General features: G+C 29.4%; 1 protein-coding gene across 2 annotated transcripts; it reads right to left on the bottom strand.

The window, feature by feature from the left end:
• Positions 1-960: 960 nt before the first annotated feature.
• Positions 961-22,695, bottom strand: nudE (Nuclear distribution protein nudE). 2 transcript variants are annotated; one of them, XM_065503472.1, is made up of 7 exons: positions 22,576-22,695; positions 21,588-22,025; positions 21,346-21,499; positions 11,827-12,100; positions 11,532-11,768; positions 10,210-10,316; positions 961-1,608 (listed from the first exon to the last, which is right to left on the bottom strand). In XM_065503472.1, exons 2-7 carry the CDS (start codon positions 21,668-21,670, stop codon positions 1,273-1,275), a joined length of 1,191 nt encoding a protein of 396 aa, XP_065359544.1. In that variant the 5' UTR covers positions 21,671-22,025; positions 22,576-22,695; the 3' UTR covers positions 961-1,272. The 2 variants fall into 2 exon arrangements, with proteins under 2 accessions (XP_065359544.1, XP_065359542.1); XM_065503470.1 differs by lacking the exon at positions 22,576-22,695 and having other exon boundaries at positions 21,588-22,235.
• Positions 22,696-23,276: the final 581 nt, after the last annotated feature.

Genomic DNA, 23,276 nt, shown 5'->3' on the forward strand with positions numbered 1-23,276 from the left:
AAGATCATTAATTTCTATTTGAAATTTTAAGATCTTTAGCAATATCAACAATTTCTAAAGGAAATTTGGAATTTTCGTGAGAGATCAACAGATCCTTTATGAAATTTTCAAGACAGATCGAGAATATATATAAGAAATATTTATATCTTTAATTTCTATTTGAAATTTTAAGATCTTTAGCAATATCAACAATTTCTAAAGGAAATTTCGTGAGTGATCAACAGATCCTTTATGAAATTTTCGAGACAGATCTAGAATTTATATAAGAAATATTTATATCTTTCGCGAAATAACAATTTCTATAGGAAAATTTCATTCTGCGAGATAACAACAATTTTAATAGGGCATTTTTATCTTTCAAGAGAGATCAACAGTAAGAGATCAACTGTTTCTTTAGTAAATTTTGATCTCTCGAAAAAGATCAACAATTTCTATAGTAAATTTTAATTTTTCGCAGTAAATTACCAATTTTTATAGACATTTTTTTTTTAATATTTAGCAAGATCAACAATTTCTATACGAATTTTATGATATATCGCAAGATGAAACAACTTCTAAAGGAAATTTAATTTTAATATTTCGTGGGAAAAATACGATATTTCATTTCTTTCGCGAAAAATTTAAACTCAGAGAGTTCAAAAACCTAGAGATATTAAATATTTCTCTCAATAGAAAATATTTAGAAATTAATAGATTCGTTAGAAAAATACGATATTTTGTTTCTTTCGCGAAAAATTTAAACTCAGAGAGTTCAAAAACCTAAACATATTAAATGTTTCTCTCAATAGAAAGTTTTTAGAAATGTTTTAAACAAATATAATAATGGTGGGTAGGCGTTACTTAAGGCGGTGTCATAAAGCTTATACATAAAATAACAAAAAAACAAATAATAATATAAAAATTTATTAAAAAAAAAAAATTAATTAAATACACAAATACAAAAATTATTATGCTACAGTGATAGATAAAACGTATATTTATTTAAATAAAATTATAATAAACATTAAATATTAATACAAACTTTTTGTAAGGCTAAATTCACCAATAATATCACTTTCATTTCCATCTAAAGAAGAGCGATCATTGTGAATAAGTGTCTTAAAATCTAAAGAAATCTACTAAAGCTACTAAAACGAACACTAGTACTTTGATTAGGGTTTATTTCAATTGGTGTGCTTTGTATATTTCATCAGTCCATTTTCAAATTGTTACAGAAATACCAAAAATTATACAATATAATCTCAATGTCTTTATCGTCCAGGCCAGGTATAATTATGTCTTTTCGTTTGATATTTCAGTGCTGGCACAGGAGTTTCTTAAACTTGTGGCGAAAATGTTACTATTCGAACTCATGCGTTCGGCGAAACGTTTAAAAATGTTGGTACCAAAATTTAAACTTGTATTACTGCGACTAGTCGAACGGCGCAACAAGACATTATTGTTGTCTGTGGCATCTTCAGCCAGCGACTTGTTGCTAGCATTAATATCATTGTTAGCCGTTGTTGTGGTGCTGATTGAGGAGGAGGTGGAGGAGTTGGAGTTGATTTTCGTACGTTCACATATACAACTAAAGCGATCACATTGCGGACATAAAAGTGCTTTATCCAACTGAAAGATAATTTATACAGAATAGAATGTTTGAGGTTGTTGTTTTGCTTGATAACGAAATTATTCTCTTAGTGGTTAGACCAGGTTAGATTTTTCTTTCAAAATTTTCTTCAAAAATGAAAGGTATGAATGATGCAATTACAATTCTGGTATTAGGAAAATGTTTTGAAAAGGATAAATTACAATGCATGACTAAGTTTTAGATAATGATCTTAAAAATAATGCAAACGATAGGGGAAGATTAAGAAATTGAAGCTGTTTCAATGGAGGAATTATGTTAAAGTGTTTAGTGCAACAGAATTAGTAAGATAGAAAGGAGTATTTGAAAGTGTAAAGAATAATGTGTAATAATAAAAAAAAAATGTTTTTTCTATGTGTAAGAAATTCTGAAGAGAACATTTTGTATTTCGTATTTGCATATTTATTATGGATATGAGATTTCATTAAGCACAACATCAACATTCGAAATGCCAAGAAGAATTTACCAATATTTTGTAGGATGAAGAGACTTTTATCAGCCAATCAAAACACTAAAGTAATTTCTGCACCAAGGAATGTGAAGCCCTCAGCGGTCAGACCAATTGAAAGACATTCACCCAAATCGGCAATAATATGTGAAATTTTGTTCCCATGGAATATTCATTTCCCTCGAAGGGAAAATTGCTATCGGGAATATCATGATGAACTTTACATTCACAATAGTTGATTTTGTTCGTAACAGCTGTTTATTGTTTACAAAATTCCATATAAAAATTTCACAACAAGGGGAATTTTTTTCACGTGAACAAAGTTGATGAACGAAAAAAGGAAAAGGGAAAATATTTCATGTGAAATGTTGATTCGCGATAGGGGTGATTAATTAATGATACTGAGCTCTTGCAAAATAACTATGTAATCTGATCTCGTGAGATTGTGTATTCTATATATTTTTAATTATAAAACATATAATTTTAGTTTAATTTATCACAGAAACAAACCTAGACCAGAGACTTTCAATATTGTAGCATAGACGAACAATTGAATGCATTACATGCATACATGCATATTTTATCAGACATATCACTGAATTCCATTCATTGAGGAATTAATTTAAATGTTTGAATATCAAAAAAAAAAACTAATCCTGTTATTAAACTTATACCTATCTTTAAGATATACAGTTGTTGACAAAACAATGGAAACTTTTACAAATATTCCATATATAGCCCAAAATTTAAAATATTTTTTTAAACTAAAAATTTTTTTTTTAGTATTTTACTTGTATAGTTTTATTTCTATAAATTAACTGAAAAACAAACAACATAATTAATTATATTCTGAAAAAAGGGAACAAAATGAAAAATATTCACTATTTCGCTACTGACAAAACAATGGAAACTTTTAAACTTCTGCAAGAAAGAAGTGTAAAACGAAAATAATATATAAAAGAACGATGTAAAAAGCATCCTGTTTACAGTTATTTTATTTTTAAATTCTGGTAATTTTTCACAATTTCTTTTTCAAAGTTTTTCGCATAATTGTTTTTTCCAAATTTAACGAAAATGGCTAAAGGTAAGATTTGAGAAGACTTAAAAAATAAAATAATTAACGATTTTAAAGCTGGTTTAAAACAAAAAAGTATCTGTGACAAATATTCAATAAATAAATCAGCAGTTTCAAAAATTAAAAAGAAATTTCGTGAGACCGGTTCTGTAAAAACTCAACATTTAGGTGGAAGACCTCGTAAGACTACACCTAAACAAAATAATTTAATAGCGAGAGAGTTCAAGAAATTCCCAAAAATAACTCCTCGAGAGGTTGTTAATAGCCTAAAATTAGAAATAAGTACCCGAATAGTTAGTCGCAGGGCAAATGAGGCTGGTCTTGGTTGCTATCGTCCTGTGAAAAAACCACTCATTTCTAAAAAGAACCGTTCTGCTCGTCTACAATTTGCCAGGGATCATTTAAACTGGTCGATACAGAAATGGAATACTGTCCTCTTTTTCGACGAATTACAATTTAAGAGGCAGTGATGAGAGAACATTTGTAAGATGACCAAAGGCAAACAGATTAGATCCAAAGTATACAAATAAGACTGTAAAGTTTGGCGGTGGCAATATTATGGTATGGGGATGTTTTTCAGGGCAAGGTATGGGCCCAATTCATAATATAAAAGATACCATTAATGGTATAGGATACACAACCATATTAAACGATGTTATGTATCCATACGCTGAGGAAAATATGCCCCTAGTTTGGAGATTCCAACACGACAACGACCCGAAACACACATCTAGGGTTGTAACCGAGTGGTTACAATCCAACGAGGTACGTGTTTTGAAGTGGCCTGCCCAATCGCCAGATCTCAATCCCATAGAAAATCTATGGGAAAATGTAGATCAATAAAAAGGACCCAAAATTACACCAGGAATGAAAATTTATCGGAGGCAAAATATTTCAAAGAAGACCATTGACTCTTAAATTGGTTCAATGCATCGTCGATGTGTAGCAGTTATAAAAAATAAGGGATACCCAACAAAATATTGAGTTATTGCAAAGTTTAGACCATATTTGTTAAAATAATACCTAAGTTTCCATTGTTTTGCCAATGCCGTAATAAAGAAATCTTTTAATTTTTTTTTCTCATTTTAAGAATTTAATTAAATATGTCCTTTGTTTTTTGTTAAATTAAGTTAATAAAAGTATACAAATAAAATACTACAAAACTGTTAACATTTTTTAAATTTTTTTTTCAGATTTTAGGCCACTAGTGAAATATTTGGAAAAGTTTCCATTGTTTTGTCAACCACTGTATGTGATATTAAATAAATAATACCCAAATAATAAAAAATTTAGTAAGTTATTTTTATGTACATCGCTAAATATATAAAAAAGTTATTAAACGGGACCATAAAAAACCGTCATACAAGTATCTCGAATAAAAGATTCAGAAGATTCTGTCATATTGAACCTTGGTCCCGTCGTGCTTCTCCAGATAGCAAGGGAGAAGTTGGAAATAAGGAATCGTAATGAATCCTTTACAAAACCTTTCATTTCTTCGAGCGAAGTCTTTTTATCCTTCTGATGTTCATCTTCCACATATTCGTCAGGTCATGCAACCTAAAGTCCAGAATCTCAAATCTGCTAGGTCCGTATAGTGACAGAGAAGATACTCAACCGCTCTTCCTCAGTATAACAACATCTACAGTAGTCGTGAAATGCTAGAATTATTTTCCTGTCGTTTAATCCGAACAAGTGACCTGGGAAATGTACATGAGATCTATTGATAGACCACAATATTCACGCCATATCGCCCTTGTCTTGGTAAAAGTATACTATGTGGACTATCTCGTTTATGCATAATCGCTTACAACATGGAAATGGTACCAGGACAATTTCCGACTTAGAATTCCGCCTCTTTGACAGAATATGTACAATGTGATTACCTGGTAAACCATGGTGACCAGATATTCACTTTTTTCCAAGTGTGGCATGTCGTCTTGTAATGCCCTGCATTCCAGGAACAATTTTAATGTCATTTAGACACCCCTGATAGATTTGTGCAAAGTCAGGCTATTAGTATAGATCCGAATATAAACCCCGTATATCCGATAAAACCTTAACCAATTCACGACACATTTCATGACCGAAATTTCAGCCAGCAAAACACAACAATTGTAAGACAACCGTCCAAGTCAGTGCAATTAAAATGTTCACTCTCTTGTCTCTTCTGAGTGAATCATATGGTCTTTCATGAGGGAGTGTCCCATTGCATTTTGTCTGGTCGCGATCAGCACGAAAATGTCTCTGTCAAAGAAAAGTACAGTAATCAATATTGTTCAGGATTACCCTCCCCACACTATTAAGCACAGACGCATGTTCATAGTCCATCCGATTACATGCTCCCGTAACAGCAGAGTGACAGGAACTAATTTGGCCATGAGATCAGCAAGCAAGCAGTTCATCATAGCGAAAAGAGCGTTTGATGATGTGGTACGTATTGTCTTTAATCATAGGTGGCGAAATTTGTAAGATTATCTCAAATAATTTAGGAATGGTGACTTTCAAAAGAACTCTCCACCAAATGAGTAAGAGCTCAACTACAATCGATTGTCTAGATTGAGTGTTTAGAGTAAGTGACAGTTTCAAATCCACGATTGTACCAAGAGATTGAAACAGAGATTATACCAGGATTGTACCAAGAGATTTTTTGGAAGAATTTTAGGAGGAAATATAAAGACCTTAAACAGAGATTATACCACCGTAAAATCTGTAGAAAGTATCCAAAATTCGTAGTTTTTTCGGTTTTTGGTTTCTAAATGTAGCCTCGTGATCTAGAACCTTTTTACTTTATACGAATTCAACCTGGAGCAACAAGAGTGTATTCTGTGTGAACAGAATCCAATCCGCGTTGAATATTCGAAATGCTCTGGTCTCTCTGACCCTGAAAGTACCACTTGGCTCTTATTATGGGTACCTATGTAACAGCTATCGCAGAAGTTATATGGATGAAGAAGAATAGGAATCGGTATTACACTTCGACTAAGATATCTTGGACTGTCTGAAAGATGTCATGATCTGGACATTCTCAAAGATGTGTCACTGACGGAGCTACTCAAAGTTGTTGTTGTAACAGATCTGCAGTCTTCAAAAGTTGTTCCATAGGGAATAAACTTCCGTTTAAAACAGTTGTCGTTGAGTTTGACAACTTTTGGCCGAATGAGACTCGTGTCGTATCGGAGCGAGGATTTAATTATCGTGTAAATGAGTCAGTTAAATTTGCAAGAAGTACCGGATGGTTTTCACGTTGACCACAAGATTAACAAAGCCGCGAGATAAGCGAAGTATAAATATAATTCACATGAGACAATTTCTAAGTATATCACAATGGGCGTAGGGTCCATTGTGCACTGTAATGGTAATTTTGAAGTGTATTAAGCTACAAAACATCTTCATAGCCCTTGTCTGACAAATGGCTGTATAAGATTGTGGTTTTTGGTTACCATAGTCTTTTCACATTTTCTTTAGAAATATTAAAGTATTTAAGTCGTTTTTATTTATTAATCAAAAGGTAACGGTAACCTCAAAACGGTTGCTAATTAATCCATAAATATATTGCCCAATAACTTTGACACAATTTTCATGTAAAACATCGATCGGTTTGTCTTTAAAAATCTCAATCTGTTCCTAATGTTAACATACAATATACAAGTCATATAGACATGATAAATCAACTGATATATATCGAACCCTTAGCGCCAAATTATCGTAAGCGACATTTTTAAAATTTTTGTTTTATTGCAGAAATTAAAATTTTATGGACCGACTGATGTTTAAGCGTTCTCAGAATATCAAAATTGTTAATAACATCAAAAATATAGGGTGTAAGATTTTATCGTAAGTCAGTGTTTATATTTTACAGTAAACAAATTTTATCGTAAGCGACATACAGTGGTATAGAAAAAAAAGAGGGACATAAATCTGTAACTTCAAAATGGTTATATTGGTTTGAATGAAATTTCACATGAGCAAAGAAGAAGTGTTGTCGAGTTTAAGTTTTGAACGTGGACCACAAGGGCCCACCAGGGGCGCGACCAAGGGCCCTCAAAGTAGGACACCTCGGGTATGTTACATTTTTAAAACGATATTATTTCTTGGTTTGAGTTCTGATTTCAAAAACATTATACATGTAGAATCTTCTCATCGAGCACTACAAAACACCTCGTCGTAGCTATCAATTATCTATTATAGCTTAGGAGATATTCGCTTTTGAAAATTTAATTTTCAACATTTTTACCCACCCTACTATAGTTTTTTGATAACAGTGTATCCAAATATTTCCCGACATTCTCCAGTTTTCTTTTATTGGACTAACAACACATGTATGTGTCAAATGGAAATAGAGCTGTTTAAAAATAATGACTAAGTCCAAAGTTATATGCATTTGAATTTAAAAATTTTTTAAAAAGCGATTTTTCGCTATTTTTTTGGGAAAAAATAACTTTTTTTCTTTTTAAGTTATCGCAACAAATTTCTAAGAGGATGTTCTACTTTCTGAAAGCTAAGTTTTCATAAAATATTTTAAAGGAAACCCAATTTCAAAATTATTGTTACCGAGAGGCCAGGTCCTTTCAAAAAACACCTATTTTTTATGTAAAATAAAACTTTAGAGCAAAAATTCTCAAATCGCGTATGCGATAACAAAATATAGTAACCGATTATAGGTGGCTCAATATGTTTCTAATTATTTTGTAAAGGGTCCCGATAACCCCGACCCTGGTATGGATATTATAGCCAAATAACTAAAAATTAGCATTTTTTGGAATTTTTCAACATTTTTTTGGTAATTGCGGGATTGCTGATAATAAATTCAAAAATTCCTTTTTATTTTTCCATTTTAAGCTAGGTACTCTGTTCAAAATTTCGTGCGAAATGCTGTCAAACTACATATAAAATGTTTGGAATGAAATATATGCGAAATAATTTCGCAAAATCAGTTTACTCTATTGTAAAAAACGTCTCGCTGAAACTTATCTTAATTACATGCTAAGTTTTTATAAAAATTAAGAATTGGTAAAAAGTAAAAACACGAATTTTTAACATTTTAAATGAATAATGGAAAATGTAAATGGCTTTAGTGAGCATCCATTGATCTCTTTAATCAATTAACACAACTTCCATAAACTTTCCAAAAAAAAGTTATCAAGAGACCTATGATTTCAAGATTTTAAATAGTCTTAGTCAATAATTGTATTCTGGGCCGACATCGTCATTTTCCATTTGAAATTGTATGTTTTTAAAGTAATTACTAAAGTGCCCAATATTACAACTTTTAAGGATATTCATTTTTCGAATATAATAACAATAATAGTGGTTTAAATTTGTTTATCTACAATCTGATTTGTCAGTTCAAATTGTAAAAAAGTTTCAAACTATTTTTGCCACTTCAAGTAAAAAATTTACTGAGATGTTAAGAAATCTTAAAACAAAAATATAAATATATAGAGATTTATTAATTATTAACTTGAACATAGCTGCTGTTAATAACATAATAAATATAAAACAATTCACTTATTAGTTTCAATTTGTTTACGATAAACGCAAGCACCATTTTTTCGTGCGCACTCCTTATTTTCTTTTGAACTGACTATTAAATTGTTTATTTTGTTTGAAAGATACGATTTTTTGCTTTTAATATGTAAATGTAACGAAGTGATCGAGAAAAACTTTAAGTATATTGATGAACTCTGATTAGGGTTCCGAATTGTGAAAATTTTCCTGGGAATTCCCGGAAATATTTTTTTTGTTATAAATTTTCTGGACATTTTTGACGGAATTTTTTCGGTAATTTCTTTATAAATTTTCTTCTTAAAGTTATAGTATTATTTCCGCATGTGTAGATAAAAGAGATTATTTGTGATTTGTTGCTAATCGAATGATTTTTTCGATTTAAATAAGTTAATTTTTTTCATCTCAACTAAAATTAATCAGACAAAAAAAAACAGAAAAAATTTAAGTTAAAAGAGGAAAATTAACATTTCAAGTAGGACGAGAATTATTGAGATGCTTTATTGCTTCGAAACGAATTGCGCCTTTTTTCTAAATTTGTAAAATTTACTGTTCTTTGGCTTAATTTTGTACTAAAAAATTTCAGGGGAATTCCCGGAATTGAACAGATTTTTTTATTATTTTCCAAGAATGGAAATGCCTGCACAATTTTGGTGTAGCATAGTGTAATTGTTAGTACAAAAAGGTGTTATGTACACTTTATTAATGACAATGTGAATATCAACTGATCTATTCTTTCCTTACAACTTCCAATCCAATGAATGTGAAAACTTTCTTTATCATGCAATTTTTGTTTTTATTTTAAAATTTTGCCTTTTTGCACAAGTCAGCTAGCTCAGCAAATTTATTAGTAATAAATGAATGAATTTTTTGATTTTCAATCAGAGCCTTTGAGTTTGTTAAAAATGTTTATGAAAGTTTCGAAAGTAAAAATTACAGAACATTACATTGAAAATACTAATGCTTGAAAAACTATTAAAAACGCCATGTTTTAGTTCTATTGTGATTATGAAAATGGCATAATTTTGCGAGGATAAGAATAATATATGCCCATTAAAGGACATGTTTTAATTAAATTGTAATGGTGAAAATGGTACCATTTTCCAAAGCTAAAGATAACATATTCAAAATGATACCGTGTAAAATTAATTTTCCAACATCTGTAATTTCAATTATAAACCTCATAATTTCTTCAACAAATGACATTTAAATAAACTACACAATGGCAAACAAAACAAATACACAAACAAATCATAGATAGAGATAGATAAGAAAATGTTATTTTCTAATTTAAATAGTTTTTTTCTGCTGCAATAAATTACTTTCATATGGATAAAACACTTTTAATTTGTAGTTGTCTAGTTTTTTTGTTAGCACAAAACAAATAATTAAACAATTATTAGAAAAATAAACATTTATACATGCATATTAACACTATTACAACTAGAAGATTATTATTATTATTATTCAAGTATAAGTATAAATTAGACACAAACCCACACCATTATTAAAACAAATAATTTGATAAAAATAAAGAAAAGAAAAACCACTTACATTTAATTTTTTGAGCATATCAGTGACAATGTTAAATGCTGTCGTACGTGAACTAGCAGTCATTGCATTACCATTAAGTAAATTATCCGGATCGGCAAATGGTTTTCCTAGACAGCAGACAAAAAACAAACAAATTACATTTTTTCATATCAAATATTAATAAAAGAGGAAAAATTAAAATTAAACTAAAACTAAAACTAAAAATAGGATAGATGTAGGAAAAGAATATATTAAATTTACAGGGGGGACATACACAACAAACGCACATTGTTTAACTAAATAAAAAATACAAAATTCCTTAATTATGAAATGATTCAAGACAGACGATGATGAATGATGATGACGTTGAAATTATGATTGAAAATGCTAATTATGAAAGCTGATGATTTTATTTTTTTTTTTAAATTAATGAAGATTTTTACATTATAATTAGTTTTAAAATAACATAACATACATAAATATTTTACATATAAGCGAGTGTTTCTAAAATAAATTCCATTGAGTCAATTTTAAAAGAAAATTTTCTCAAACTCAAAGTTTTAATTATAAATTTCAGTAAAGAAATATTAATCAGTTGGTAATAATTATTGTATTACTTTGGTTGTATATTATTAGTTTTCGAATAAATAATTTTCAAAATCTTTTTAGAAATAGCATAATTTTCAATAGAAAGAAACAACAAATTTAAATAGAATTTGTTTTTAAACTAAAAAAAGTAATGAAAACATTCTGTACATTTTTGTAAAAAAAGAACTATTTTGAAAACTCACTTGGACTAACAGATAAATATTGATGGTCACATGAGGACAACTCATAACTGACAAGTTTTTCAACAAAAGATAATGATGGCAAACGATTTCTTCTTTATATTAATAATAATAGCCATCATTATCTCATATTGAACCAAAATTTAAAGTTAAAAGCTGAGAACAACATGTTACCATCAATATGCAAATAAATCATGTAAATTTCCATAAAAACAATAAGACAAAAGCTGATAAAATAAAACTCATGAAATAAAATTAAATAAATAAAAATATACATAAATACGATACAGATAAAAGAACATTACACATATGAATGAGATTAACAATTAAAATGTTTGTAAATAAATATGTATATGCGAATAAATAAAATAAAATAAAATAAAATAAAATAAAACAATAATGGAAAATACAATAAATTAAAAATGTGCTTTTTGTGTTTGTTTGTGTGTACAAAAGAAAGACAGATGATACAAAAGTTATTTTAATCTTTCTTACGATATTTTTTGGTTAATTTGAAAGCGTGTCTGGTTTGTTTTAATGAACGACATATCTTACTTTTTAATGAACGCTGTTGTAATTGATAATCATTAATATTTGTTGCTGTACTGTTTGTATTTGTTGTTCCTAATGTATTGGTATTATTTAGGGCTGCTGTATCGAGAGGCTGCAACAATATATCACCATTAATGCCATTGGGTGTGGTTACCTCGGAGCCAGTACCCACCAGGCCGCCATTCTGTGAACCGTTTGTGGACGTGTAACGCGTTTTCACATTAAGTTCTTGTTTAAGATCTACAAAAATATGTTTTCATATAAATAGTATTTATTTTTGTATTAACTTTTAACTTACCTCTCGTTTCATCCATTAGCCTTTGTAGTTTTTCTTGTAAAACTTCTTTTTCATCTACTTCCATCTCGAGTAATGCATTCTTTTCATATGCTTTGTCCAGCATTCGTTCAAAATCTACAATACTTTCATTTAGTATACGATGCGCTCGCTCTAAATCATCATTTTTCTGTTCCAACTGTCGCAGGTAGTCTTTCATGGAATCTCGTTCTTTTTTCATATTTTCCAATTGTTTTTCAATGCTATTTAATTCCATACTATGTGATTCGAGTTTGATCTAAAATTATAAGAAATAAATGTAGGGAATACAATATTTAAGAAGACAGACATCCTATTGATAGTTTTCGAAAGAATGAAAAAGAATTTTGATAACAAAATGTTAGTGAAAAATGTCATCGATCTGAAATGAATAGAATTGAAAATGGAAAAAATGTAAGGATTTGTTTTCGATCATACTATCGACTTATAAATGGGATATACATATGACAGAAGTATGAATGATTATACCAAAAATAATCAAAACCACATTCCTGTTTTTTTTTCTCTTTTTTATATATAAAACTTAGTCATTGGCTTCATTTTTTCGAAAATGAGTTTTTTAGTGATTCAAATACATTTCACACAAATACATCTCGTCACAAAAATTGAATGCAATAGTATCAGAAATTACTGTTTTACAGTTACAGTTTCTATTATGTTTTTACCTTCTCCCGTAAATTTCAACATATTTGAGTTAAGGCCTTCCTACATGAGACCATGAAGATCCTTAAACTTAGGGCAATCTGTTTAACGTTATCCGTGTGTTGGTGTATTGGTCCAAATACGTTTGCAGCCCTCAGATATCCAACAGTTATCAAAATATCATAGTATGTATATTTATATATTTATTAGGGTAATCGGTTAACCGTGGTTTTATTATTAATTTAAGATTGAAAAAGAAATTATTCGGTTAACCGATAAAATCTAAGCACCGATTAATTATTTGCTCGATTAACCGATTAAACTAGAATCCCGATTAATTGAATACCCTAATATTTATGAGATTTGGTTTTAAAAATCCGGCTAAGATACACACATGCAAACAAAAAAAAACATAACTCCATCGATTTTGGCCTATATTTCGGATGCTAAGTTCTGTAAATAACAAATTAAAGGTATTAGAAAAATATATGGTCCGATTTTCTCCATTTTAAATAGCAATGGTCACCGAAAAAAGTAAGTGAAAAAATATTTAAAACTTTTCAGAAAAATAGCAAAAGGTCAGAAGGTTTATAGTAATACTGTTTCCAAATCCATTAAAAGGTATAAGGAAGAATTGAACACTGAATGGAAACATGGATCAGGAAGAAAAAAGGTCTAACAGATATTGGTAAGGCAAAAGAAGTCGAACAACTTTTTCGAAGAGCTCCCAAAACTTCTATCACAAAAGCAGCACGTAAAGTTAAATGCTCTGATTCTTTCGTGCACAGAGCCAAAGCTAATGCTAGGTTGAAGTTCAGAAAGTTTCAGAGCGCAATGCGGTATTCTAAGTTCTTTACCGCATTGAGCGTAAGGGTATATTTTATATAAGTTTGTCATTCCGTTTGTAATTTCTACATTTTTCATTTGCGACCCCACAAAGTGTATATATTCTGGATCCTAATAGATAGCGGAGTCGATTAAGCCATGCCCGTATGTCTATCTGTCTGTCTGTTGAAATCAACATTCCGAAGCCCCCAAATTACTTACATACACGATTCATACATCAATATCTCCGGAATTCTTCCGGCTCGGTTGCTATATCGAGAAAATCGGTCCACAAATGGCTGAGATATAAGGAAAAAAACAGGACAACCTCTATTTTTGACCTATATCTGGATTACTAAGTCATTAATATATGGATATCTAATAATATATATTTCAAAGACCTTTGCAACGACGTAGTATATAAGAGCATAGTAGTTGGACTTACAATCGGAAAAAAATTTTTTTAACCCGAATTTTTTTTTCACCAAAAGTTTTTTTTCGCTAAATATTTAAAAAAAAAATTGAAAACACAAAAAAAAAAAATTTTAAATTTAAAAAAAAAAATTAAATTAAATTTAAAAAAACAATTCGAAAAAAAATTTTTTACAAAAAATTAAAAAAAACTTTGAAAAAAAATAAATTTTATTTACCTAAAAATATTTAAAATTTTTATTTTGAAGTATAATTTGGTGAAGGGTATATCGTCCCCCTAATAAAACCATAGTGTATAATTTTTTTGCCATTTCGAAATAATTGAGTTTAAAATGTGTTAGTAGACATCTAGACAATAAGGCTAGGTTGTTGAAAATAAATAAATAAAAAAGTAAAATTTCAATTGATCTTATGACCCACTTTGTGGAAGTAGAATTTCACCAAATTTTAACCACATATAGAATCAGTTATGTAGATTCTTATTATGCAATACACTATTGTTTTATTGAGGGGGCGATATAAGATTCGGCGCAGCCGAATATAGCTCTCTTACTTGTTAATTTATGAAATAGTATTTGCGGTAATGCTTTTTTTAACCTTTAAATACAAAATAAATCAGATATAGTATATAGTTTAATATGTTGGCTATTTTCCAACAGTTTTAAGAGTAGACGACCTTATTAAATTATTGGCGCCACACATTCCAGCAACACTATTATAGTTATTAGCTTACACAAAAAACACCGCTGTGGCTAAACCAATACAGTTTTTTATTTACATCACTGGATTAATAACTATCATAGTTATTATGTGAACACTTAAAGCAGTTTTCAGATTTAAAATCTATAGCTTTTATGCAAGAGTATTTTTTTCATTGTTGTTACGCAAAATGTTTGCATACAAAGTGGTAGGTATAGAAATAAAATGTTCCTAACTTCTAAGCTTGACAACATGTTATTTTGATGCAAAAATAAAAATACGATAAAGTAGGTAATATTGAGACCTAACAGTAAAAAAAGCTTAAGTAATAAATTTTCCTTTTTTTATGAAAATTAATAATTAAGGATCATTAACATATTCCTATCGTACGTATGAAGGCCTAAGAAGTATCGTTACGAATATTTTTAGCAAAAGCAAGATTAGCTTAACTGCTTATTACTTGTTTATTTATATAGAAATGCAAAAATTCTTCTCCTGTAAAAGTTTTGTGTTTTGTACTTAAGCTATTTACACTATTAGGGCTCGTTATGTATAAAAATATAAAAAGAGTAAGCAGAAGAGGTGATTAACAAATCCTTTTTCTATGAGCATGACTGCATACATACTTAGGAAACAGAAAACCAATATTGATTATTTGTAATAATAGAAAACAAATGTGGAAAAAACAATCCAGCTACTTCTCATCCACAAGTGTTAATGACTTTTATTATTTCATGACACAAATATAAAGAATAAGAGGTATTTGAAAATCTACGTATTGAATATAAGACCTAATGTTAGGGGTGTTACTTCCTAATTCTATTCGAAACAACACAGGCTCTGGCTTTGCAGACACTTTTATAATACTAATAATACCGAAAGCACTTAGTTAATGAGTAATTACTTAGATAATTTATAAATTTTCACACATTCATGATGATAAACATTTCCTTATATAAACAATAACCTATATATAGCCATTAATGGCCCCTAAGGCTTGGTTATATAAATTGAAGAAAAATAAATAAAATATTTATTATACAAAAAAAAAAAAAAAAAAAAAAAGGATGCTTGTAAAAAATCGAACTTATTTGTTAAAAGACAATCTGTTTAACCTTAAGTAAGACTTGGTTTTTGTGTTTTCTAAAGAATTGTCACAGACATGAGAAAGTTTTATTTGTATTATTTAAAAATTTGAGTTTTTACATTTAATTTCGATTGGATTTACACATCATTTGTCAGAGCTATATTTATGAAGGGACTCTATGATAGATTAAGGAATATACTCAATAAGGGTAAGCGGTAAAACTCACTTAGTATCACTTGTGTCAATTTATAAAAACAGCTCAGGCTGCATTGTTTATCATTCTATACCTGCTTGAGTCAATGAAACCGATACGTGAAAGCAAATATGCTATACGAAATACGGTGTCTTGGAAACGTCATTATTCTTTCGGGAGTCAATAGCGTTGCTAGAAAGGGACAGGGTAGACGCGGGCGAAATTGTAAGATAATGTTCTGGACTTATATTGGAAGTGAGAGAGATTGAGGTAAAATCTGTGATCTATCACTTTTATAGGGATATATCTGATACTTTGTTGCTACCAAAAAATTCTGATGGAACAGAACGGATGGTAATGTGCCAAGGGTCCAAGCTAGACATAACAAAAACCCCACTGCTGTTGCAGTTCGATAGTTACAATTTAAGGACTTCTTTGGGGGTGATAATGAGTCACTGTAGGAAGTCGAGGAGATGGAAACTGTGGAACATATCATCTGCCAATACCCAAGGATACAATGTCATAGGATCAAATTGCAGAACATACGATACTCACCCCTTTCCCGAATCATTATTTCACATGAAATATGTTCCCATTTCCCATTTTTCGTTTATAAACTTTGTTCATGTGAAAAAATGTCCCATGTTGTGAAATTTTTAGATGAAATTTTGTAAACAATAAACAGCTGCTACGAACAAAATCAACTATTGTGAATTAAAAGTTTAGGGGAATATCACGATAGCAATTTTCCCTTCGAGGGAAATGGATATTTCATGGGAACATAAATTTCACATGTTTTTAACGATAGGGGTGACTATGATGGACTGGGTAACTTTACTCTTTGTAGCCTTTAGATTTCTTGAGTATCATCAGAGAACGTAAATTATCAGCCCAATTATGAAAAAAAAATCGCCGGGAGTTTTTTCGCTTTTCGTTTTTTAACATAGAATTTGAATAGGAAAAATGAGAAAAGGGAAAAAAACTCCCGGGGAATTTTTTTTCATAATTGGGCTGTATAGGAACTCTGGTTTCGTATTTTCTACTAATAATATATTTTTTGATTATTATAATATCCTTGGTTCTTTTCTTTGTACAATTTTATTCTTTTCGAAGGTGATCAGAATTTACCCAGGGGTCTCCTAGTGGATGTTTGCATAGAGTAACTTATGATCCGTATTTTTAATTGAATATGGACTTTTACACAGTCTTGAACGTGACATTCGAACACCTTTGAAGAGAAACCTGAAAAAATGTTTTTCCTATTTATATTTTTCGACAACATATTTGTAGCACTATTGAAAAAACAGGTTTTGTCGATTAGTTGTTTCCAATATATTAGCAATAAACATGGTATCCCGAACGCAACAAAAAATAAAACCCGTTTTTTAATACCTCTAGAAAAATGGACAAATTAGCGAATTGGAATATACTTTATTACAGATTTTTTTAAATTTAAAAGGAATAATGTAGCTATCAATTTACAGTGCTACTGTCACGCGACATTTTTATGCTTACTAGGATCGCCCGGTGGCCGAAATTCGAACACTTTTAAACGCTTTTTACCACTTTTATGGAAAGAATTTAAAAAATATGATGTTCTGCAAATCTAGAGAATATAACCTTTTAAACCATATATGTTTCATCAATATTGGTGGACAATAACATACTTAAAAGTGTACCACAAAAAAACGTGTGGCCTATTTATATATAAGATAATTCAAATACAAGCTATTGTCATGATCTTGATTTATGCCAGATATTTTGTTCCTTAGTTAAAGCCACTAAACTTTTGATTTGAATTAACAAATTATGATTTAGGTACCAGAACGCGACATTGGATCATTAACAAATAAAAAAGTGTTGCTCTAGTTTGACCCGAAGTCATTCAAATTTAATGTAATCTAGTCTATTAGCATACGTTTGACTATTATTCGTAAATTGGTTTATGTTCACTGTTGATTCTTCTATAGCATGACGAAGTTAGGTGAAAATATTATTTCTATCTTCTTCTGAATATTTAGTTTCTATCAGTAATTGAGTTACGCAGTAAATGCTCAGATCTTTACGATAAATATTTTGTGTAAAATACAAGTGATGTTTAAAAGCATTTTTTGCTGAAAAATATTCATTTCCGTTTATTCCATTTTAACCAAGTACTATTGTTCCAAATTTCCCGGACATTTTCTCTTCCCGGGAGGAAATTAAAAATCTCTTCATTCCCAGAATTTTTTTAATACTAAATTAAATCAAAAACCAGTTAAATGTTGTTTCAAATAAGTATTCTTCGAATTTTACCTGCGTTTTAAATGAAGTATAAAATAACTGTATTTGGTTGCACAATGTTGGTTCAACACTTTTAAGGGTTTGAAATATAAGTGGCATTTGAACGGTCTGGTCACACACGTAGTTTTAATAGGTATAAAATCAATAAATTCTAGTTCGCTTCGAAAGCAACATTTCGCAAATCAGATTGTTTATAAACAAATTTAAATCACTATTATTGTTATTATTTTCCTTAAATATGAATATCCTTAGAAGTTGTAATGTTAGGATCACTAATAATTCCTTTCAAACCTTGACCTTGAAAGCCTGTATATAGGAAACTGTATAAACTATCTATGAGAATTGAAGAAAAATTCGATTAACATTTATACACATACCATTTCAATTTGATTCATTCTTAATGACTACCTCTAGAAAAATGGACAATTTAGCAAATTGGAACATAATTTATCAACGAAATATTTTAACTGGAATAGGTCCATGGGCAGGTGCTCCTCAAAGCAGCTCACTTGGGTCCATTCAAATCTGATCCCATTGTGATAACTGGAATAATTTAGCTATCAATTTACAGTTACCTTGTTGATGTGTTTGATTTTTGTGTGACTTCTGTCACGCGACATTTTTATGCATATAATTCAAATACAAGCTGTTGCCAAGATCTTGATTTATGCCAGTTTTTTTGTTCCTTAGTTAAAGCCACCAAACTTTGATTTGAATTAACAAATTATGATTTAGGTACCAGAACGCGACATTGGATCATTAACAAATAAGAAAGTGTTGCTCTAGTGTGACCCAGCCAAAGTCATTCAAATTTAATGTAATCTAGTCTTATAGAATACGTTTGACTATTATTCGTAAATTGGTTTATGTTCACTGTTGATTCTTCTATACCATGACGAAGTTAAGGTGAAAATATTATTTCTATCTTCTTCTGAATATTTAGTTTCTATCAGTAAATCCAGGGGGTTACTCCCTAATTCGATTCCAAAGGAAATCTTTTCGAATTACAATGTATTTAGCACACATTTTCGAACATTTTCGTTTTCGGATTGAGTTACGCAGTAAACGCTCAGATCTTTACGATAAATATTTTGTGTGGAATACAAGTGATGCATTTTTATCTGAAAAATATTCATTTCCGTTTATTCCATTTTAACCAAGTACTAGGGTTCCAAATTTCCCGGACTTTTTCTCTTCCCGGGAGGAAATTAAAAATCTCTTCATTCCCAGAATTTTTTTAATACTAAATTAAATCAAAAACCAGTTAAATGTTGTTTCAAATAAGTATTCTTCGAATTTTACCTGCGTTTTAAATGGAGTATAAAATAACTGTATTTGGTTGCACAATGTTGGTTCAACACTTTTAAGGGTTTGAAATATAAGTGGCATTTGAACGGTCTGGTCACACACGTAGTTTTAATAGGTATAAAATCAATAAATTCTAGTTCGCTTCGAAAGCGACATTTCGCAAATCAGATTGTTTATAAACAAATTTAAATCACTATTATTGTTATTATTTTCCTTAAATATGAATATCCTTAGAAGTTGTAATGTTAGGATCACTAATAATTCCTTTCAAACCTTGACCTTGAAAGCCTGTATATAGGAAACTGTATAAACTATCTATGAGAATTGAAGAAAAATTCGATTAACATTTATACACATACCATTTCAATTTGATTCATTCTTAATGATGAAATTGATCGGCTGTGTCTGAAAAATTTTAATCATTGCCAACTATTTGCTGCTAGAACCGAAAAAAATATGGATATAATGGAATCATTCGATTAGCAACAAATTTGGCCATCATCATAAAGAAAATCCTACCAGCTATTCACACCAGTTTTAAGTGTGAAACGTAGTAGTCGTTGTTAGATATATTCTTTACTGATTTCAATGCAGAAAGAAAATCAGAACAAAGTTAAAATTTTTCTCTTTTTCCTTTTACTGCAATATTGGAGCTTTGTATAGGTCGTTTTCAGCCCAATTTTCTCAACAAAGAAAATTGGGCTGAGAAGAAATACGGCCGTTATATTATAACGGCCGTATTTATAAAAAATTTAAACAGCATTTTTAAGCAAAATTCATTAAAATAGTATTCATAAATGTATTTTTGCTTAAAATACTTATTTTCACAATCCGAAATTAAAATTAACAGCCTGGCCCACGATGTCGAAAGAAAAACGATTCGAAAAAATTTGTATGAAAAACACTCAGTTTTTAAAATTCTTTCGAACAGTTTTCATTCAAATTTGTTCGAATCGTTTTTCTTTCGACATCGTGGGCCTGGCTGTAAGTGTTTTCTCATAGAAAATCATTAAATTTTATTAAAATTTAACAAAATGACAATAAAAATAAATTAATAAAACAAATCATAAAACAGTATGTTTATTTAATCACAGAATATTCGTCATTCGAATAATTTTAATAATAATTGAAAAAAATATATATAAAAACGTTTGTATATTAATACATTTTAGCTTAATATAAATAGGAACGGATTTTATTCGCTGAATGTGCAGGTATAATATTAGAAATATTAATTTGTTTATTAAAATTTTAATTTTTGATCACGGTGAAGCTTTTTGTGGAAATGCCCATAGGTATCTATTATTCTATAGTGCTTTTCATCAGTTTTTTATAAAAATATAATTATTTTACGACTTTTCTCTTTGTTAACAATTTAACAGGGTTCGATGATAATTTTGATATGATTTTAACATACTTTTGTAGTTATAAACACGAAGTTCTGTTAAAATAAGTATTTTGTTTAATCAAGTACTTAAAAAGATAATGGACTTTCAATTTTAATTGATGATTAGAACCTTTACAAATTTTAGGTACGAAAATTCAAACAATTTCTACACTTTGTACACTGAGTGAAAGATACATGTATAAGATTCGGAACAATCACATTCATAAATCACTATTGTGCCATTATTAACAAAAATATTGGAATATCTGATATGTATAACAAATAAAGAAAATGTTATATTTTAATTAATTTGTGTTAGTTTTTTGATTTGTAAACATTTAGTCTGATTGGGAATTAAATAAAGGAAAACAAAAGTAGTGTTCCAGTTGTTTTGGAATTTAGGTGACGATATAATTTAATGGTTCGATCTAGAGAATTACGGTGCAAACATATTTTTTAGTGGGTGTGCCCAGTTTTATAGAGTAAAGAAACATTTCGTATTGACGACAAGAAAATTGGTTAATTTTTCTTATTCAGTAATAAGGCTATCATGACTTTTCTTTTGTTAAATCCAATTTCTTATGGTAAGACGAATAGATAAGCTGTTTTTAAATTCTCTGTACTAACCTTAAGTGATTCATTTTCTTTTTCCACTGATGATAATTTAAATCTGAGATCTTTAATTGTTGCCTGTTTCTGATCAATAGTAGCATCCATTTCGGCTTCCATTTCACGTGATTGCTCAACGTATTCGTCATACTCCTGCTTAACATCTGTCCACCTGAATATGAATAAATACACAAACAAATTAAAACCCATAATTTTTTACTTATTTTAATATATAAAAATAATAACTCCTCTCCACTTACTCTTTATGATAAAGTTTAGCCCTTTCCTTCCAATAACGACATTCGTCTTCTACACTATTAAATAGTGGAGGTGATTCCATCATATTTTTGTTTGTATGTGGTCGTTTGTTTTGTTGGTAGGATTGTTAATACTCTTCCAAAGAGTTCAGTGAGCAAAAGTTTCGTTTCGTTTAAAATCCAGGGAAAATCCTAACGATATTCCTTCCTGGTTTTATGGTTTTGTTAATCTTTGCTTTTTATAAAAAGCTGTTGCAAGGAAAGTCTTAAAAATCAATTTTTTATGATTGGACTTTTTGTAAAAGTTGTAAAAAATTGTTCAAAGATTTTGGTTTGTATCTAATGCTTGTTTTTTTTTTGCTTTCCCTGTTTAATGTCGTCGTCGTTTCGTTCTTGGTTTTTTTTTCTTTAAAATTTTCACAATATACTATTATGCTTTTTCTACAATAAAAGAAAATAAAAATAAATGAAAGATAAACACATGTAAATATCACTGATAGATAATTTTTAGTTGTTTTGTGAAAAATCAATTAATTAACAAGTGTTTGTCTTAAGAAAATCCCACACTCTGCCACATTTTCTCTTTTTTTTCTTCCTCTGTTAAAAGCAACTGATTTTTCTACGTTGTTTTTTTTACGATTATTTTTTTTATTGTTGTTTTATTTTTCTTTTAAATTTGTTTTTATTTTTACAATTGGGTTTTTCTTTTTGTTGTTGTTTCACTCCCGCTGTCACTTGAACTGCTCAGTCGCGTCACAAACTTGTCTCGCTGCGGCGAAGTACGGAAGCAACAACACAAGCAAGCTAGACGGATAGAAAAAAATCGTTCAAGTTTTTTTTTCATCCGTTTTTACTTCTTCTTTCTCAAGGCAAAATGAAATCATCGCTTTTATTTGTATTGTTTGTGTTATTTATAGTTGTTTGGGGGTGTTATTTGTTTGCCTTTTAGGGATTTCAACTATTTTATAATTATTTTATTGTTTACACTTACATTTTATAAAAATTAATTATTTTTTCTTAGTGAGTTTGGTAAAAGTTTGCAAAATAAAATTAGAACGAAACAATTGTGTGTTTGATATAAAAACTCACGGTTGTTAAATTGTGTACTAGATGTTGCCAGATTTGATAATTTATTGTATATTGACGATTAAGAGAGCCACATATAATTTTGAATATTAAAAAGCTGATAAAGTTTGTGTAAACGGATGCTAAAATAACAATAATAAATTAAATAATTTACTAATACTACATTAAACTTTTTTTATTAAAATTTAACAGATGCATTTAATGAATGCTAAAAGCAATTTATTTATTTTCTTTTCACATATTAAGATTAAAATATGTGTTTTTATTTTAAAAACTAAAATAAATGTATTTCATGTACAGCTCATCTGGCATCTCTATCATTTGAATGCAACGTTTATTGCGGCGAATATTTTCTACTAACGCGTTCATACAGGGATGGAAACTTCAGTATTATGTTTATTTTATCACTATCTTTTGATATCCAATGCCCCGCCCCATCGTTCTCTTGCATTTTCCTTTTGTTTTAGTCTTATTTCTTGTTTCCATTGTTTTGCCAATGCTAAGAAGTATAACCACATTCTACAAATGTACTTGTCAAACTTCAATGCTTAAAAACGTTAAAATTTACTATATTTAAAAACTATTAAATTTATCTCACCCTTCACT

Source organism: Calliphora vicina, chromosome 3 (genome assembly GCF_958450345.1).
Source record: "Calliphora vicina chromosome 3, idCalVici1.1, whole genome shotgun sequence".
NCBI classification, from domain to species: domain Eukaryota; kingdom Metazoa; phylum Arthropoda; class Insecta; order Diptera; family Calliphoridae; genus Calliphora; species Calliphora vicina.

What these genes read in the sequence shown, in the direction of transcription:
- nudE (XM_065503472.1), bottom strand. Translation starts at nt 21,670, where the DNA reads ATGATGGAATCACCTCCACTATTTAATAGTGTAGAAGACGAATGTCGT. An exon ending in GCTAATGGATGAAACGAGAG is followed by an intron (nt 11,769 to 11,826) that starts GTAAGTTAAAAG and finishes ATATTTTTGTAG; the next exon opens with ATCTTAAACAAGAACTTAAT. An exon ending in ACAACAGCGTTCATTAAAAA is followed by an intron (nt 10,317 to 11,531) that starts GTAAGATATGTC and finishes TCTGCTGTCTAG; the next exon opens with GAAAACCATTTGCCGATCCG.